A 17,954-nucleotide genomic window follows, 5' to 3' on the forward strand; every position below is an offset into this window, starting at 1 on the left:
AACAAAAAAAGTGAGCTGGGAGTGTGTGGTGGCATTTGAGCCCAGCTTCCCTGACTGAAAACCTCATGCCCTTTCCACCACCGCACACTGCTCTGTAAACTGTCCCTGTATCTGTGGGAGCGGGACAGGATCAAATAGGAAACCCAAGAATATCAAACCGAAAGCATCCTCTCACGCCTTGGTACACTAAGGAGGGGAGGAGTCAGCAACATGAAATGAAGCAATAAACCCAGATGACAGAGAGCAAGAGGCTATTAAACACCTCAGAACAGAGACACAAGGCTTAATTAGATGTTTGATTTTTTTATTTTTGCAGAAGGCATTTAAGGACAAAGTACCGAGTCCTCTCCACTTTCTGCCCCCCTCAAGTTCTGTCCATGTCTCCACCTGCATAGCTGTCTCTCTGCCGCAACAACTGGGATTCCTCTCAGGAACCCCTTGACAGCAAGGAGGCGGTGGGGTCGACAGCACCCGGAGCAGTCTTGGCTTCTGTGTTCTGGAATGGTGGGCTCAGGGCTCTGCTAACCTGGATTTAGTGATTTCTCTACCATGAAAACCCATCTACTCTGTTCAGGAAACATCTTAAAGAACTGTCCCCCTGGTCTTACGGTTAGACGAGCAGAGCATGGGGATGGCAAAAAACGTGGAAAGGAAATACGCCCGCGAATGCTTAACCAAGGCATAGAGTGGGCTGGGAAGGACAGAGACGTGAGTGCTGGCAGAAGAACGGCAGGCTCCTCGGATCTGCACGCTGTCGGGCAATCTTAGCCTGGTGGTAAGCTCCATTGGTGACAAGCGGCTGCCTTCAGGTGCCAGGTCTTTACACAGACAAACAGAGTTAGGGACCCTGGCTGAGGACCCCCTTTCCCTGCCGGTGCTGACAGTGGGAACGCAGACCACCTGCTGAGGCGCCCTCCCGGGTAGCCGTCTGGAAAGCCCGGGACTGCTCTGGAAATCTAAGCGCGTGCTTCTGTAAGGAAGCTCTACTGCACTTTAACAAGTGAAAAAGCATCATCATTTACGCTCGGTGCCAGCCTCAAACGGACACAACTGTAAATGAGGAAAGCCCCAGCCTACCGTCCGTCACTACTCCAGTTTTACTTGGAGTTTATCTGCTCACATGTCGACACACTGAAGTGGACATGTTTACATATACACAAAGCACAGATGATACGGGGGTTTCTGATAAATGATTTTTCTCAATGAATCTGTTAGCTACATAGCCTGTGAACAGCACAGAAACTCCAAGAGGCACAGATCAGCGTGAAGTTTCCAGTTCCCAAACTTTGGTTGTGAGCATATACCTAAAGCACCACAGAGCAAACGTCGATCCTGACTTACAAAGGAAAAGAATCTCAAGAAACAAAAAACCTCCCTCAAATCTGATTTCTTTACACCATCGAAGCAAAGCCCTCTTTTATTCCACATTTCCTTTCATCTCAGTCAGTCCCCAGAACCAGTCATCAATAACACTCATCAGGGGACAAGGGACTGAGAAACCATTACAGGTAAAGGGCTCCAAGGAACCATTTCTGGATATTACCCTGTCATAAATAAAGAACTGTTTTAACCTAGAAGGCCTGCATTATGCCACGTGTATGAAAAAACCTCCAATTCTCAATTTTCAAAATTCAAACAGTGCAAGCATAACAACAGCTGGGGGTGAAAGGCTCACAGGGAGATTTTGAGCAAACCCAGTGAAACAGACTCCTGGATTTCGACTTCTTCCCTGGCATGGCTGGCATCCGCTGGCTACAGAAGCAATCTGTAAAATATATGAGCTCATATAGGCATGGAGACAGAGACAGGCTGGGAACAACCCGTTGTGGCTTTCCACAAGAAATGAGATGGGTGAAAGAAAGAAGATTCAGAGAATGAAGATTGAAATACAAGAAAATGGAAAGAAAACACAACTAGGCCCACCTTAATCAGGATGGAGTGGCGCTTAAGACTGACAAGCCGACCGCCACACACGTGGGAGGGACACCGCGTCCTGGATTACAAATGTGGATTATATACACATTTATATTAACTTGAGTCAGTTCATCCATTCCCCTGACAATTCAAACAGCAAGTCTCTGGCGAGAGGCAGGAGGAGGTTCTCTTTGTTGCTCATCAGGTCGCTGGCCTTTGCCCGGCTGGGTCGGGGGTCTCTGTGCAGGACTCAGCTGCGTGGTATATGAAGGGGTACAGCTTGATGTGCGGGCCGGGGGCGGAGCAGTTTCTGCACTCTTCGTTATAATACCGCAGCAGCAGCTGATACACTTCTCCTGGAGGGCAGAGGCCAGAGCAATTCAACATTAACGTTTGTCAATGGAAAAAAGTTCAAAAGAACACTTCAGTTTCTCCTTGACCTAAATGAAGGATGATCAGACTTGGGCTTTTGAAAATACAGCACGAATTTTATATGTTTAGAGGGTTTCCCAACATAAGCCTAAAAACTTTAAAACCACCTTTAAGAAACTACTGGTGCACGCACGCTCGCGGCAGGCACTGACTTGGGAGCTCACACGGCATCCCAGCTCCAGGGGCATGCCCACCTATCTGCCAATCGGACCGGGGGCCTCTCGGTCTCCCCCATTTTATTTTCCAGACACACAAAGGTAAGAATGGGCACTAACTTGGGCTTCTTGGCCTGCTGTTAGTAAGATGACATACTCAAGACTGCAGATGAACCTGCCAGAGATAAAGACGGCAAATGCTGCCACTGAGAAGCCTTGTCCTCCCCCGTCAAAGCCGTCTTCCCCACCGCGATCCATCTGGGTTCAGCAAGTGCTCCTCCTGGACGCGGGGCGATCCATCTCGATAGCGACTGTCAAGCCCAGCTGCTACTTACCAACAGTCAGTTTCCTCTCAGTGAGGAAAGTGTGCATGCTGTAAATGTCTCTCATCAATTCCGAGTCCCCGAAGGTGAAATAAACCACGTCTCGCTCGGCTGCAGCAGCTGCCAGGATCTGAAGTAAGGCTGTGGCCCAGAGAAAAGACACAGCTATGTTATGGCACCCCCCGGCTAGATGCCCTCAGCTCCCTCAACCAGCTACGTGACAGCTGGTGTGGCTACAGCTTTATCACAGACCAAAGATGTGTCAGTCCAGTATGCGTCATTAGAAACGGTGACCGCAAGGGCCATGGACTCAGCTAACTGGTGTGTGCCTGCCCCTCGCGGCAGATGGCCCCAGCGGACAGCAAAGGTACCACTGCCCAGCTGGCCCAGCCGCTCTCAGGCCTCACCGTGGGGCAGAGGTGGTGCAGGAGTGCACACAAGGAAGCCAGTTCCCAACACTGCCCAAGTGTCCCACAGAGGCCTGGCCACGGGGGCGGAAGCGTGCTCTCAGACTTCAGCTGTCCTCTTTATCTGATACATGAAGCACCAGAGTGGATGAGACCAGGCTTATCTTCCCAGACTGGGGTCTGGAGTTAAGGACCAGGTGCACTCCAACCACTAGGCAGAACAAGATCCTTCTTGTTCTTTTTTTTTTTTTTTTTTTTAATTATTTGAAAGGCAAAGACAGAGATCTCCCATTGGCTGATTCACTCCCCAGATGCCCACAACAGCCAGAGCTGAGCCAGGTGGCAGTCAATCTAGGTCTTCCATGCCAGTGCTAGGGACCCAAGTGCTTGAGCCATCACCTGCTGTCTCCATGGCAGTGCACTAGCAGAAAGCTGGGATTCAAGCCTCAAGCATCTTTCCAAAAATGAAGCTCCTTTATAATTTTTTAAAAAAGTTATTTGAAAGAGTTTCAGACAGAGACAGAGATGGAGAGTGACATCTTCAATCTGCTAGTTCACTCCCCAAATGGCCATAATGGCCAGGGCTGAACCAGACCAAAGCCAGGAACCAGGAGTTTCATCTGGATCTCCCAGGGGGGTGCAGGAGCCCAAGCACTTGGGCCATCTTCTGCTGATTTGCCAGGCACATTAGCAGAGAGCTGGATTGGAAGTAGAGCAACCGGGACTTGAACCAGCATCCATATGGGATGCTATAGCTGCAGATGGTGGCTTAACCCACTGTACCACAGTATCAGCTCCTAGAATTTTAATCTTGATAGATAAAGTTTATTTTAAATAACAAAACTGAACATAGTTACAACACATGTCCTTTTATTAAGCTATGTTATCTTTTACTCCCTAAAACGGAAAATGGGAATCAAATATAGTCTTGATTTGTAAGATCATGTGACACACTTGTACATACTCCATAAAAACAGTAAGAATGGGAATGGGGGTAGGAACTAAAAAATGACAGCAAACTAAAACAAAGAAATCTGATTTTAGTTCAAACAGCACAGCTACACTGAAGGGTAATGAATGAAAAAGAAAAAGAAGGAATAGTGCCAGTAGCTCATGAATACGTATTTGACTACATTCTCTCATTCTCAGGCAAGGAGGGAGGAATTGCCAAACAATCTCCAACTGCTTTTACTAGGGTTATCTGCCATAGTAGCACAGGTGACAAAGCATTCTTTTTTTGAAATATTTATTTATTTGAGAGGCAGAGTTACAGACACAGAGAGTGAGAAGTCTTCCATCCCCTGGTTCATTCCCCAAATGGCCACAATGGCCAGAGCTGGGCTGATCTGAAGCCAGGAGCCAGGAGCTTCTTCCAGGTCTCCCACATGGGTGCAGGGCCCCAAGCACCTGGCCCATCCTCTACTGCTTTCCCAGTCCATAGTAGGGATGCTAGATCAGAAGTGGAGCAGCCGGGACTCGAACCAGCGCCCATTAGGATGCTGGCACTGCAGGTGGAGGCTTAACCCACTGTGCCACAGTGCCGTGCTGACAAAGCAGTCCTGAAGCAACTACACAGTATACTAGAGGACTGAGCAAATGAGCAAATGTGTTGCTGTTGTTGGGAGCCAGTGGTTTCACTAGGAAAGAACACACAAATGTGGAATGGGGGAAGACGAAAGGAACTCTGTGGGATGGGTAGATGTGGAGGTACTGGTGTACACGCAGGATGTCTAAATATGTCTGTTGGCGTGAGGATTTCCTCTCTCTGCTGAAAGGGCCAAATGCCAGACACCACTGCGGCAATGAGCACACTCAGTGTCCAGATCTTCCTCTCCAATTCCATTCCTCCTGAGAGGAACAGGACTCCTGGTGGAAAGTCTGATTCTAAGGGAGGGACAAGAAAGGTACACGATGAGCCAGAACATTTTGTTATAGTGGAAAGTAAAGAAGTGCTCAAAGACAAGATGGAGGGAAAACTGCAAGGAGTTTATCCCAAGAAAATGGGAGCTGGCTCGAAGGAGCGCCCTCCTCCCCACATCTACTTGAGCAAAGCACTGCAACAGTAAGTGAGGAGTTACCAACCACTGTGAAAAATGAACCTGAGTCCGTCTGATATACAGAGATAAGCAGAGGAGAGAAGCGGGGCTATTGCTCATAACAGAGTCCCAGACTCATGGCCAAGTTGGAGGGAGTTTCAAATGGCAACATGCTCTTTGCAGCCACCACGGTAAAGACTGGGGGAGGCAGGAGTCACTAACAGGTTCTCCATCTAGGGTATGTTTGTCTCAGAGTGTCTTCCTCTAGATGGCTTATTAGTTACCGGGAGGAAAAAATCTCAGCAACTGCGCAGTGCAGAAAAGGGGCCACACTGCGTGATGGAAGTGCTCATCACCCAGATGTCAGACGGCCTTCAAGTGCCTCCCGACAGGACCAAGAACGCGGCGCTCTGACTGGGAACGCGTGGCCTCAGCCTCGTCTGGAGGAAGCAGCCGCCGAGCTCAACGTGCACACTTCCAACTTGTCAATGTCATAGAAGACAAAGAAAGGCTGTGAAAACTGTCTGGATTCAAAGGGAGGCTCAAAGACATGACAAGTAAATGCAGTACTGGCCCTGGACCGTGTGCCCGAAAGGAAAAAGGCCAAGAAAGGGCTTTATTAGGTCATCTGACAAGATGAGAAGGAGTAGATAAAAATACAAACGTACATTTCCTGCTTATATATAAGAATATTCTTCCTTAGGAAATACACATTGAAGTACTGAGGAAGGAGGACGTATGTGTGTAATTTATGCTCAAATGGTTGAGAAAAACAACTGTCCATGTGTATACATAAATACATCTACACACATAGAAGTTTATTATTTTTACTTTTGGTAAATCAAATAATTCTTAAATAAAAAGTTTTTAAAATTATGTAGGAAAGAAAAAAATGTGAAGTAGTAAAATTTGATATAGTTAAGTATTTCTCAAATTTGGGAAAGAATTTATGACATTATAATATGTGTGCGATTCTAAAATACAAAGTATGTCCTAACTTCCAAACTAATATTTATTGAGTATCCACAACATGGGAGGTGTTATGACTAGGTCTCATTAATTTCAAGAGTGCTGAAAGTAATTAATTTCAAAACAGAGGTAAGTTTTAATTAAAATTGCTCAACCAACTTATGCTCACATTAAAGCTTCAGTACACACAATTTTAAAAGGTTCCTAATTAACCTAAACTACATATAAAAATGGAAACTAATGAATTGTCATCTTCCTCTACTCAGAGGTAGCACTTCTTAACTTTTAGTGAAAATGAAAATTTGGCTGTGTTTCCTCTTGAAAAAAAGAGAGACCTAAAGAAAAATGCTTTTTAGTCCTATTTGCTACTAGGTCATTGGTCATTTGGGAAAATGAAGTATTAATTAAAAACACTTAAAAGAGTTTCTTGTAGGATTTATTTATTTTTCAAATGTTCTGTAAGCCACTTTGCCACTGTAGACAGGCAATTGGAGCTAAACTTGACATAACTACCCCTGAGAGGGTTGGATCCTAATAAGAGAAAGGAAGCGAAACCAGTGCACATGAGGTTGGTGATCTCACACCTACTTCTGTTTGCGTCCACACCGTAAGAGGGGTGAGTTGGGCCAGTCAGGGCCAGCAGACAGAAGGCCCACATGCAGTCCCCCTCATCTGACAGCTATTTGCTCTGTAACTCAGCCAGTCATTATCTCTCTTGGCCTCGTTTTCTCTCAGCTACACGACGAAAGGGTACAGCCAGACAATCCCTAAGGATCTTTTCAAACTTCAGAATTCCATAACCATTGTTACAATTTTTTCTGTCTGTATCAAATGCAAGTACATAAATGAAATTTCCAGAGAGAGAAATTAATGTCGACCTTATCCACACCAGCAATCACTGACAAAGACATTCCCACACAGTACTGTTTCAGACCTCCTGTTTATGAGACGCTCCAGAACTCTGCAAACCTAGAGGACTATGCCTCATGATTTAATTGAACTCTCCTGCACCGAAAGTCAGATGAGAATCAATCACAAATCTAATAGGATGTGTGGACTGTTTCCAAGTATGATATAAAAGCATCAAATTCTAACTTCAAGCACAACTAGGTGCCAAAATAATCACTTAAATTGACCCGCAGGGAGCTTGGTTTTAATTTTCTTTTTGGCATCAATGTGAAGCTATGAAAAGAATGCAAATAGGTATGAACAACATTAAAAAAAAAAAAGCCCCACACAATTCCTAGTGTCCTGTTGCAACACATGAACCAAGCAGCATATGGGTTAGAAGACAGCACTCATACCACAGGGTGGTCTGAAGCCACCGACATGTAACATTGGAAACAACTGCTAACACAGAGCTCTCCCAGCACTACAGGAGAGGGCTGGATGCACAGTGCTAGCCCAGCAAAAGACCCAAATTCACAATTCCAAGTACGGTTTCCACTGAATACATACTATTTTAACACCACAGCCAAGCTGAAAAATACTAAGCTGGACCACTTTAAGTCAGGGACAACTTGAAAGAAGCTCCAGAAATAAGGAGGGTTCACATTCACTCAGTGCCTTCCCAGGGCCAGCACTGTGGCACATCAAGTTAAGCTTCCAGTTTGCAACTCTGGCATCCCATATGAGCACCAGCTCCCTGCTAATGCATCTGGGAAAGCAGTGGAAGATAGACCAAGTCCTTGGGGTCCCTGCCTCCCATGTGGGAGACCCGGATGGAGTTCCCAGTTCTTGGCTTCCGCTTGGCTCAGCCATGGATGTTGTGGCCATTTGGGGAGTGGACCAGTGGATGGAAGATCTTTCTCTCTCTGCCTGGAGTCTCACAGGGAGCTTGGAAAGAAGGGGCTAGGCCCAAAGTCCCTCGGCCTCCCAGAGTTCTTTCTCTCCTGCCCTCTGTGTCTTAGAGCCTGCTGGTTGCCTGGGGCTCAAAGTTGTGAACAAGTGTCTGCAGAATGGAACGACATGAAAAAACTCCTGACAGTTGTGACAATAATGTACACTTAAATTATTTCAAAATTAAATCAGTGAAAGCTGCTAAACTCATAAATAACTACACAAGAACATTACAGAACACTCAGCTTGATTTCTGATAAGAAAAAATACCTGTTTAGGGATTTACAAATTACCATGTCCCCCTTGTATGAACGCTTTTATCAAAAGTTTTTGTTGGGGCTGGCGCCATGGCGCAGTAGGTTAATCCTCCACCTGCAGCGCTGGCATCCCATATGGGTGCTGGTTCTGTCCCAGTTGCTCCTCTTCCAGTCCAGCTCTCTGCCGTGGCCCGGGAGTACAGTGGAGGATGGCCCAAGTCCCTGGGTCTCTGCACCCACGTGGGAGACCCAGAAAAAGCTCCTGGCTCCTGGCTTCAGATCGGCACAGCTCCAGCCGTTGTGGCCACTTGGGGAGTGAACCAACGGATGAAGACCTTTTTCTTTGTCTCTCCCTCTCACTGTCTGTAATTCTACCTCTCAAATAAATAAATAAATAAATAAAATCTTAAAAAAAAAAAAAGCGTTTGTTGGGGTCACTGCTGTGGTGTAGCAGGTTAAGCACTCACCTGTGGCACTGGCATCCTATATGGCTGCTGGTTCCAGTCCCAACTGCTCCACTTCCGATCCAGCTCTCTGCTAACGCACTTGGGAAAGCAGTAGAAGATGGCCCAAGTGCTTGAAGCCCTATAGCCACATGGGAGATCAGGAAGAAGCTCCTAGCTCCTGGCTTTAGACGGGCCCAGCTCCGGCATTGTGGCCATTTGTGGAGTGAACCTGTGGATGTAAGATCTCTGTCTCTCTTTGTCTCTACCTGTGTCTTTCAAATAAACAGAGAGATATGTTCCATCTGCTGGTTTACTCCCTCAATGGCCCCAACAGCCAGGTTTAGGCCTGGCTGAAGCTAGAAGGAAGGAACTCAAGCCTGGTGTCCTGTGTGGGTGGCAGGAGCCCAAGTGCTTGGGCCATCATCCACTGCTTTCCTAGGCACTTTAGGATGTAGCTAAGCGGCAGTGGAGCAGCCAAGACTCAAACCAGCACCCCAATATGGGATGCCAGTGTTGCAGGCAGCAACTTAACTTGCTGCGCCACAGTGTCAGCCCTGCCATTTAACTTATAAAATGGCTTTCACGGCACATCCACATTTCCCTCTGATTTGACAATATTCCAAACATGTCTTTCCATGTCAATAGAGACATTTCCATAATGGTTTTTAGTGGCTGCATATTTCATTACATAGATGGACTATATTTCTTTTCAAGCATCAGTTTCAGGAACCAATCCCCCATGGAAAGACATTATGACTACTTCTAATTTTTAAACAATTATTCCAGTGAATGAAGGAGTTATCAAGCTATTCCATAGCTGAGATCTCAATAACGGAGAAAATGAATTACACAATGGAAATCTCTGAACACCACACTTGATCACTGGAGCAAGGAAAGCCCCGGTCCAAGAGAAAGGCTTTTAAGATACGAAGAAAGGAAAAGAAATGAACACATTTATAAAGCTTTCCAAATTGTCCAGCACAAATGACCACAGTTTACAGTTTGTGGCATACCTGGTCCCTGGATTGATGGCATGAATCTAGTCATTCATTTTATTTAAGAGAAAAACAACAAAAAAAAAGTGTCTGTCATAAGATCAATAAGCTCAGAATGAAAAACAGCTTTCCTCAAGCAAATTCAGAATGATGAAGAATTTCACAAAATAAAAACTGAAAAAAAAAATCACCATCTTGTTTTTGTCTTTGAAGAAAATGTGAGTGAAGATGTATAGAATTAGGGATTAGCGATGATTTTTCTAAGCACAAATTAACTCAGTATAGCAAAAGCCTAATAGGCTGAAATAAATGAAAAATTGAAGAAAATCTATGACAAACAATCAATGCTTCTTAATATACAAATGGTTATTACTAGCCAATGAAAAATCAAAACTACTCCCAAAGAGATAAATGGGCAGAGGGCATGACAAAGCAATTCACAGAGTAAAGAAAAAAATACCAAATAAACACATACGATTGTTGAATCTCAGATAAATTTTAAGGACTGTCACAATCCACCTTGGTGAGGCTGCTCATGTAAACTGGTATACCCTTTCAGAGAGCAACTGAACCCATATCAAAATATAAGTACACGCTCAACAGGCTAATCCTCCGCCTGCGGCGCCGGCATACCAGGTTCTAGTCCCGGTCGGGGCGCCGGATTCTGTCCCGGTTGCCCCTCTTCCAGGCCAGCTCTCTGCTGTGGCCCCGGAGTGCAGAGGAGGATGGCCCAAGTGCTTGGGCCCTGCACCTGCATGGGAGACCAGGAGAAGCACCTGGCTACCAGGCTCCTGCCTTTGGATCAGCGCGGTGCGCTGGCCGCGGCGGCCATTGGAGAGTGAACCAACGGCAAAGGAAGACCTTTCTCTCTGTCTCTCTCTCACTGTCCACTCTGTCTGTCAAAAAAAAAAAAAAAAAAAAAAAAAAAAAAATATATATATATATATATATATATAAGTACACATATTCTTTGAATCATTAATCTAAAAAACTTTCCTAAGAAGGTAATTATATATAACTTATTTATAAGGTAAGTAGTATTGCTTGTGATGTAAGAAAATAAACCAACTGCCTGTGGATGAGGAATCTGTAAAATAAATTATGGCAGGTATGTATAAACAACAGACTACTCTATAGCAATTTTACCATGCTAACTGTTGGAGAGGGCATTTGGCAGTGCAGTCAAAATCCTGGTTGGGATGCCTGCATCCTTTATTATAGTTCCTGGCTGGAGTTCCGGCTCTGTTCCTGGTCCCAGCTTCTTGCCAATACAGCCCTGAGAAGTAGCTCAAGTGGTTGGGTCCCTGTCACCCATGTGGGAGATCCAGACTGAGTTCCTGGTTCCTGCTGTAGCCCAGTCTCAGTCACTGTGGGAATTTGAGGAAGAAACTAGCCAGATGGGAGCTCGCTGTCTCTCTGATATAATAAATAATTTAATATGCTAACAGTAGATCTACATTTCTTGGTGTTGAAAAGTATCTGTGAGATTGTAGGATTTTCACAGAGAGGTTAGAGAACACAGAATATATGTCTCTTTACTATCAAATGTTTTGTTACACAGAGATGTGTGAAAGAACAGCTGCCAAAAGGCTCATGATGAATTCTGGTTATTTTTACATAATTCATGGTATTTTTCTGAATCCTCAAGAAAAAAGTCATTTTTATAAAAATACTAATAAACATTTTACTGTTGGGAGGCAGGATGGTTACATTATGACAGTCTTGATTGTTCTATTCCCAAAGAGATGGAGTTCATATCTAGTTTGGCTAACAAGGGCAGCTGGCTGTTTGTTTGCCTTTATTGTTACCTTGATAACTGTGATATAACAAAGAATTTATACAGTCTTTGTCCTGGGTTTCTAGCCAGACTTTCAAAAGCCCTTTGTTACACTAACAAGGTGACTCAGAGAGCCAGGCTCCAACCTCCTGGGAGGAGGAGGAGCAGGGCTAGAGATAGAGCTCAAAACTGCACGGCCAATGAGCTGATCAATCACGCCTACCTAACGAGGCCCCAGTGAAGACTGAACACTAAAGGTCAGGCAACGTCCTGGTGAACACCTTGACAAGCCAGGTGAGTGAGGTACCCTGACACCGGGTGTGTCGTTTATAACAAAACTACAACTGGAAGGACAGGACTCCTGGCAATCTACTGCACTCCAGCCGGCTGGTCAGAAGCAGCGCTGGCCTGGCCCTCGTAGCTGCAGTCTGAATGGGGCCGCCCCGAGGGAGTGGGCTGGGTGCTAACTCTAGTGCATCGTGAGTGGGGTGGAGCCATTTGGGATGACACAGGAGCAGTGACCTGATACTTGGATAATATGATTTTCTCTAACAGACACTTTCAAAGGTAACAAAGCAAAACAGACAAAAAACACACAAAAGTTAAACTAATGTCACAGTCTGATAAAGGCCAGTATTTGATTGATTGGATTTTGTGATTTTTCTACGGCTGGCAATAAAACACAAGAAACATTTGTCTGTCTTGGGCACCAAACACCTCCTTGCTGGGACCACTTATGCAGCCCTCCCAAGCTGCGCTCACAGCACTGGGTACCTCTGTCACAGCGCTTGTTACTCTCCACAGCACTGTGCCACAGCCGCTGTGCCTCTCTCCTAGGCTGCTCTGTGAAGTCCAAAGCAGGGAGCGCATCTTATTAATCTCAGAACCTACCACACTGCCGAGAACACGGCAGATGCTCCCGAAGTTTGCTGGATGACCGAATGAGTCAATTAAATAGAGCTGCGTGTAAAAATCACTCCAGCGAGCAAAAGCATGTGAGTGGGTGCTTTAGTTGGAAACTCACAGTCATTCTGGACTCGTCCCTCCCCAGACGTCTTTATATTCAACCACACACTGTGTATGGTAGCTCAGATAAGCCGGCGGCCTTTACAGGGAGACAGTGAATGAAACAGAGAATTTCTGTAAGCAGAGTATGAGAAAGGAAGAGCGTCAAGTGGTCTTTTCCTTTGCTCAGATTGCTGTGGTCTCGTACCAAGCGAAATCTGGCCTGAAGGACAAACTAATTTTCCCCTGGTCAGAATGCTCTTGTCCTTCTCGACAATGTTTACGCACCTTTCAGCCGAGCATCGCCCCCAAAGGCACCACAGCCCCAGTTTCCCGTGGCCACTGCAGAAAGATTCTCTGAGGAAACTCCAGGGCGGAGAAATCCACAGTAAGCCTGCAGATGAAAGAAATATCAGCACATGAGTGACTCGCCACCGTGAGTGATTCTGACTGATGTCCTGGGATCAATTTCCATGATCAAGCTTATGTTCTCTGGCATTCTTTTTTTCTTAGGGACCAAAGCAGAAGGAAAAACAAAGAAAGAGAAAAGCCTGGATTCTATAAGGAAGACAGTAAGAAATGATTAGATTCTAACATTTATTTGTTTTGGCGCTGGACAAATCAAATCCTTTAAACAAGTCCCGGTTTCTTTTTTGGATTCAAGCAAACAGAAATGGAAATACCAGAGGTACTTCAAAAACTGATAGAGTCCCAATGACGGACTGCCAGGGACTAAAACTAAGAGAACACCGCTCGCTTTGGAGGCTTCGGGCTAGCATGTTTTTGTCAAGGCAGGTCACCTGTCTCGCTTCCTCAGCGCCCTCTCCCTGACACAGGAGGACTACATCAGAATATGAATAGGCGTTTAAACATGCTCTGGCCACTCCCATGGCTTAACAGAGAGCAAGCTACTGTCCAAAAGAGGAATGTCTACACCTTTTTTTTTTTTTTTAAGTCATGGAGAGAGAGGGGAATCTTCCATTTGCTGGTTCACTCCCGGGATGGCTGCAATGGCCAGCACTGGGCCAGCCAGCAGCCAAGAGCTTCATCTGGATCTCCCACGAGGGTGGCGGGGAAGGAAGCTTTCCCAGGCTCTTAGCAGGGAGCTGGATCGGCAGTAGAGTGGCTGAGACACAAACCAGCACCCCCATGGGAATCTGCTGGCATCACACGTGGCGGCTTTACTTGTGGCACCGAGTGCGGGCTCTGGGCTTCCTACACCTGAGGATCCTTTCAAGATGGCCTCTCAGATCTCTTTCAGCCCTAGAATTCCTGTTCACAGCTGTTAAGTTTGAATAGAAAAACTTTGCAAGAAATCTGAGAAAAGTACAATCTATTCCGGGGATGTTGGCTAAGTAGCAATTAAATGAGTGACTCATTTTGTTTATGAGCAGGCTACAGTTGAAGGTCCCAGAGTTTCTGATTTCCATTTCTTTTGCTGGCAGCCTAGTTGGTCTTTCTGCCTCCTAAGGCTTCTTAGTTTCCTGAAACTATCAGACTATATTAAGAAGTTTAATATAATAGCTAAGCAAATCTCCCCTAGCTTCTCTCAAGTACCAATCAAAGGCTAAAATACAGCCTATGTATAATAGTAAATAAAATTAAAAGAATGATCTGTGACAAATGTTCCCAGAGAAAAACCGAGGATAAAGAAAGATGCTTCTGTGAAACCCACACATAGAAATATAGTAAATTGCTTTCTGAAGCTTCCACAAAGGCATAAAAATTTATTTTACACACTGTCTGGATGGATTAACAAGGCTGTTCCTTCCACCCCCTCCTAGGCTGTAAATTCTAACGGATATTAATTACAAGTTGCTGCCAGATCATTATTCAACACCGTGGAACCGACTGACACAGAACTCACAGATCACCCATATAATCAGATGCATGGAGCTTCTGAAAATCTCTTTCAGGTCAAAAATATCAGGAAGTCAGAGAGCACCATTTTTTAAGGAGTGGATTCTTGAAAGATAAAGAGTCTGTGTCATTATATTAACAAGGGGAAAACAACCCATATCAGAATAAACCTAACTCTGCCACTTTGCTTCCTGGATCAAAACCGGGTCAGCAGGCCTCTGAGAACACGTCTCTGTTTTATACGACCACAATGGTGCTGGTATCTTCCTCTCTGCTACCTCTAAGTAACAGGGCTAGCCTGACCTCAGTGAGCAAACACAGCCTAGGGAAGCTAAGGCCTGACAATGGAGAATTTGAAACGTTTGAATTGTTTGAGGAAAAGTCTAAGACACAAACACAAACCCATATTCTTGAAAATTGGCCCTAAGAAAAAGAAACCATGAAACTAACGTTAAACTGCATTCAGTGATTTTTAACAGGTAATATCAGATGGAATTTTAAAAAATTAACCAGCAGGTAAAGCTGCCACCTACAGGGCTGGCATCCCATATGGGCACAAGTTCGAGTCCCAGCTGCTCCATTTCCGGTCCGGCTCTCTGCTATGGCCTGGGAAAGCAGTAGAGGATGGCCCAAGTCCTTAGGCCCCTGCACCTACTTGGGAGACTTGGAGGAAGCACCTGGCTCTTGGCTTTGGATTGGCCCAGCTCTGGGCATTGCGGCTATTTGGGGAGTAAACCAGTGGATGGAAGACCTCTCTCTCTCTCTGCCTTTCAAATAAAATAATCTTAAAAAAAGAAAAGTGAACCAGGGGCCAGGGTTGTGGTACAGTGGGTTAAGCCACCAATCGGATGTAAGGCATCCTGTATTGGAACGCCAGCTTGAGTCCTGGTACTCTTACTTCTAAGCCACTTGGCTGGTGCTGCACCTGGGAAGGCAGCAAAGGAATTTCCATGTACTTGGGTCCCTGCTGCCCAAGTAGGAGACCAAGATCGTGTTCTGGGGCTCCTGGCTTCGACCTGGCCCAGCCCTGGCTGTTGTGGCCATGTAGGGAGTGAATGAGCAAAGGAAGACCTGTCTGTCTCCCTGTGTCCCCTGCTGTCGTGGCTTTGCTTTTCAAATAAATAAATAAATCTTAAAAAAAAAAAAAGAAGATTTTGTGGCTCTGCCCTGGTATTTAGCATTTCAGGAATCCTCTTCTTAGAGAAGGGAGAAGCCTAGGCTGACCCATTTTCAGGGACTCAGGGAAGTTTACTGCAACCAACCCTTCCTGTCTTTGGGTTCTGCACCAGTGATTCAACCAAAAGCAGATCAAAAATATTAGAAAAAAATTTTTGTACTCAATCTGTATGGACTTTTCCCTTTTTCATTATTCCCTGCACAGAGTAGTGCACATTGGTGCAGGGGCCTAAGCATTTGGCCCATCTTCCGCTGCCTTCTCAGCTACATTAGCAGGGAGCTGCTTTGGAAGCGGAGCAGCTGGCCCCGAGAACCTTCCCTTTTACAGTAGGAATCGAGCTTGCAAGAAGGGAACAAAGGCCAGACAAGGACAGAGACCACAAAATAGTTGCCATGGACCACTCCACAGGGACAGGTGCTCCATGTTGGCAAGTGCCTTCTCTTCTCCAGGCAGAGCCAGAGTACCTGAGATTTACCAGAGTGACAACAGTGGAAGAAAGCCAGCTCCAACTCTGGCACACCCTGACCTGGTATTCAGCCATGACAGAGCAATGGTTTTTACTAATAGCTTAACAGGAAGCATTCATGCCTCAGGATAAGAAGAGAATACCGATGATTGCCCACGCCCACCCCATATCAGAACCTGATGAGAAAGGAAGAGAAAAGAAACTTTGAGGGTCAAGTGTAAGAGGAAAATGTTAGAACCCAGAGTTAAAAATTAGAGATTGGCCAGGAAGTGGTGAAGACAGAGATGTAGAAAGGGAATATAAAGGCAAAAGAGACCAAGGACAACAGGTGTAACAGCCCAGGGCTCAGAACTGCGTGCAGGAGATGGTATTCAGGGCAAGGTCTGGAACATAGTCACTTAGGAAGAATTCTGGCTTCAGCGTCAATTTCAGCAGGCCCCAAGCATATACAGTTAACGTCCTTCACTATCATGTAAATACATTATACTGCTTGCCAGATAACTAATTTTAGGAATTATTGTTCATGAAGTCCATCTAGCACATGTTAACTAAAATTAACATATGGTTGATATGATACTGATTTCCTGAGTGTTTTTTTTTTAAGTATTTTGTGATATAAAACATGATATAAAGACCCTTAAGGATCTTCCTAAAGAGAATGAATATTAATCAAGAGTCATATTATCTTTAGACATAGTAATAACATTTCTATAAATTTCTTCTAAATAAACAGCACCTGTAAAAAGATGCATATTCCTATTTTAGATATAATTGAGAAAAACCTGGGAATACCTAATTGTTCAAAAATAGGACAGTAGTTTAAAAGCACAGTCTATCTATTAATCCAACCAATATTACTAAATATTTTATTATGGAGATTATTAGAAACTATATATAGCTAAATGTGATAGTAATTATAAATAACTTGAGCAATCATATGAAACTGAATTTTCTGTGGAAAGGCCTATAAAAATGTAAACATCTGTTTGAAAGGTAGGATTTTGGATAACATATCTTGTCTTTAAAATAACTGCAGTATTAGTACACAGTCCTTGCTATTTGAAAATGCAAACAAGGGGCAGGTGTGTGGCAGAGCAGTTAAACTGCTGCTTCAGATGCCTGCATACCACGTTGGAGAGCCTGGTTCAAGTCCTGGCTACTCCACGTCTTTTTCTTTTTAAAAATTTATTTATTTTTTGAAAGGCAGAGTTACGGGGTAGGGTTGGGGAGGGGGAGGGCAGACACAAAGAGATCTTCCATGCTCTGCACTTCCCAAATGCTTGCAGAGGCCAGGGCGGGGCCTAGCTGAAGCCAGGAGCCTGGAACTCCATCCAGATCCCCCACGTCGGTGCAGGGGCCCAGGGACTTGGACTATCTTCCACTGCTTTAGCAGGACCATTAGCAGGGAACTGGACTGGAAGTAGAGCAGTTGGGACTTGAACCAGTGCCCATCTGCAGATGGCACCTTAATCTACTGCACACAACTTGGGCCCTGGCAACTCCACTTCTGATACAGATTCCTGCTAACGTGTACTCTAGGAGACAGCACATGATGGTGTGAATACTTGGGTCCCTGCCACCCATTTGGGAGGCCTGACTGAGTTCCAGGCTGGCTTCTATCTTTGGCCTGGCCCAGCCCTGGCTGTGAAGGGCATTTGGAGAGTGCATGCAAGATCTGATTTTTTTTAAATGTTATTTATTTGAGAATAGAGCTACAGATAGAGAGAAAGGTCTTCCATTCACTGGTTCACTCCCTAAATGGCCACAGTTGCCAGAGCTGGGCTCATCTGAAGCCAGGAGCCAGCAGCTTCCTCCGGGTCTTCCATGCAGGTGCAAGGGCCCAAGCACTTGGGTCATCTTCCACTGCTTTCCCAGGCCACAGCAGAGAGCCAAGGT

General features: G+C 45.2%; 1 protein-coding gene across 4 annotated transcripts in view; it reads right to left on the bottom strand.

Annotated features, from left to right (window-relative positions):
* Positions 1-287: 287 nt before the first annotated feature.
* The window catches only part of PARG (poly(ADP-ribose) glycohydrolase), a 123,352-nt gene continuing 105,685 nt past the window's right edge, over positions 288-17,954 (bottom strand). For all 4 annotated transcript variants that reach the window (XM_008269836.4, XM_008269834.4, XM_008269835.4 and 1 more), the window contains exons 16-18: positions 12,844-12,949; positions 2,837-2,965; positions 288-2,270 (exon numbers count right to left, since the gene is read on the bottom strand). In XM_008269836.4, coding sequence (XP_008268058.2) covers positions 2,116-2,270; positions 2,837-2,965; positions 12,844-12,949 — 390 coding nt within the window. In that variant the 3' untranslated portion in view covers positions 288-2,115. The remainder of the gene's footprint in view (positions 2,271-2,836; positions 2,966-12,843; positions 12,950-17,954) is intronic.

Source organism: Oryctolagus cuniculus, chromosome 15, assembly GCF_964237555.1.
Source record: "Oryctolagus cuniculus chromosome 15, mOryCun1.1, whole genome shotgun sequence".
NCBI classification, from domain to species: domain Eukaryota; kingdom Metazoa; phylum Chordata; class Mammalia; order Lagomorpha; family Leporidae; genus Oryctolagus; species Oryctolagus cuniculus.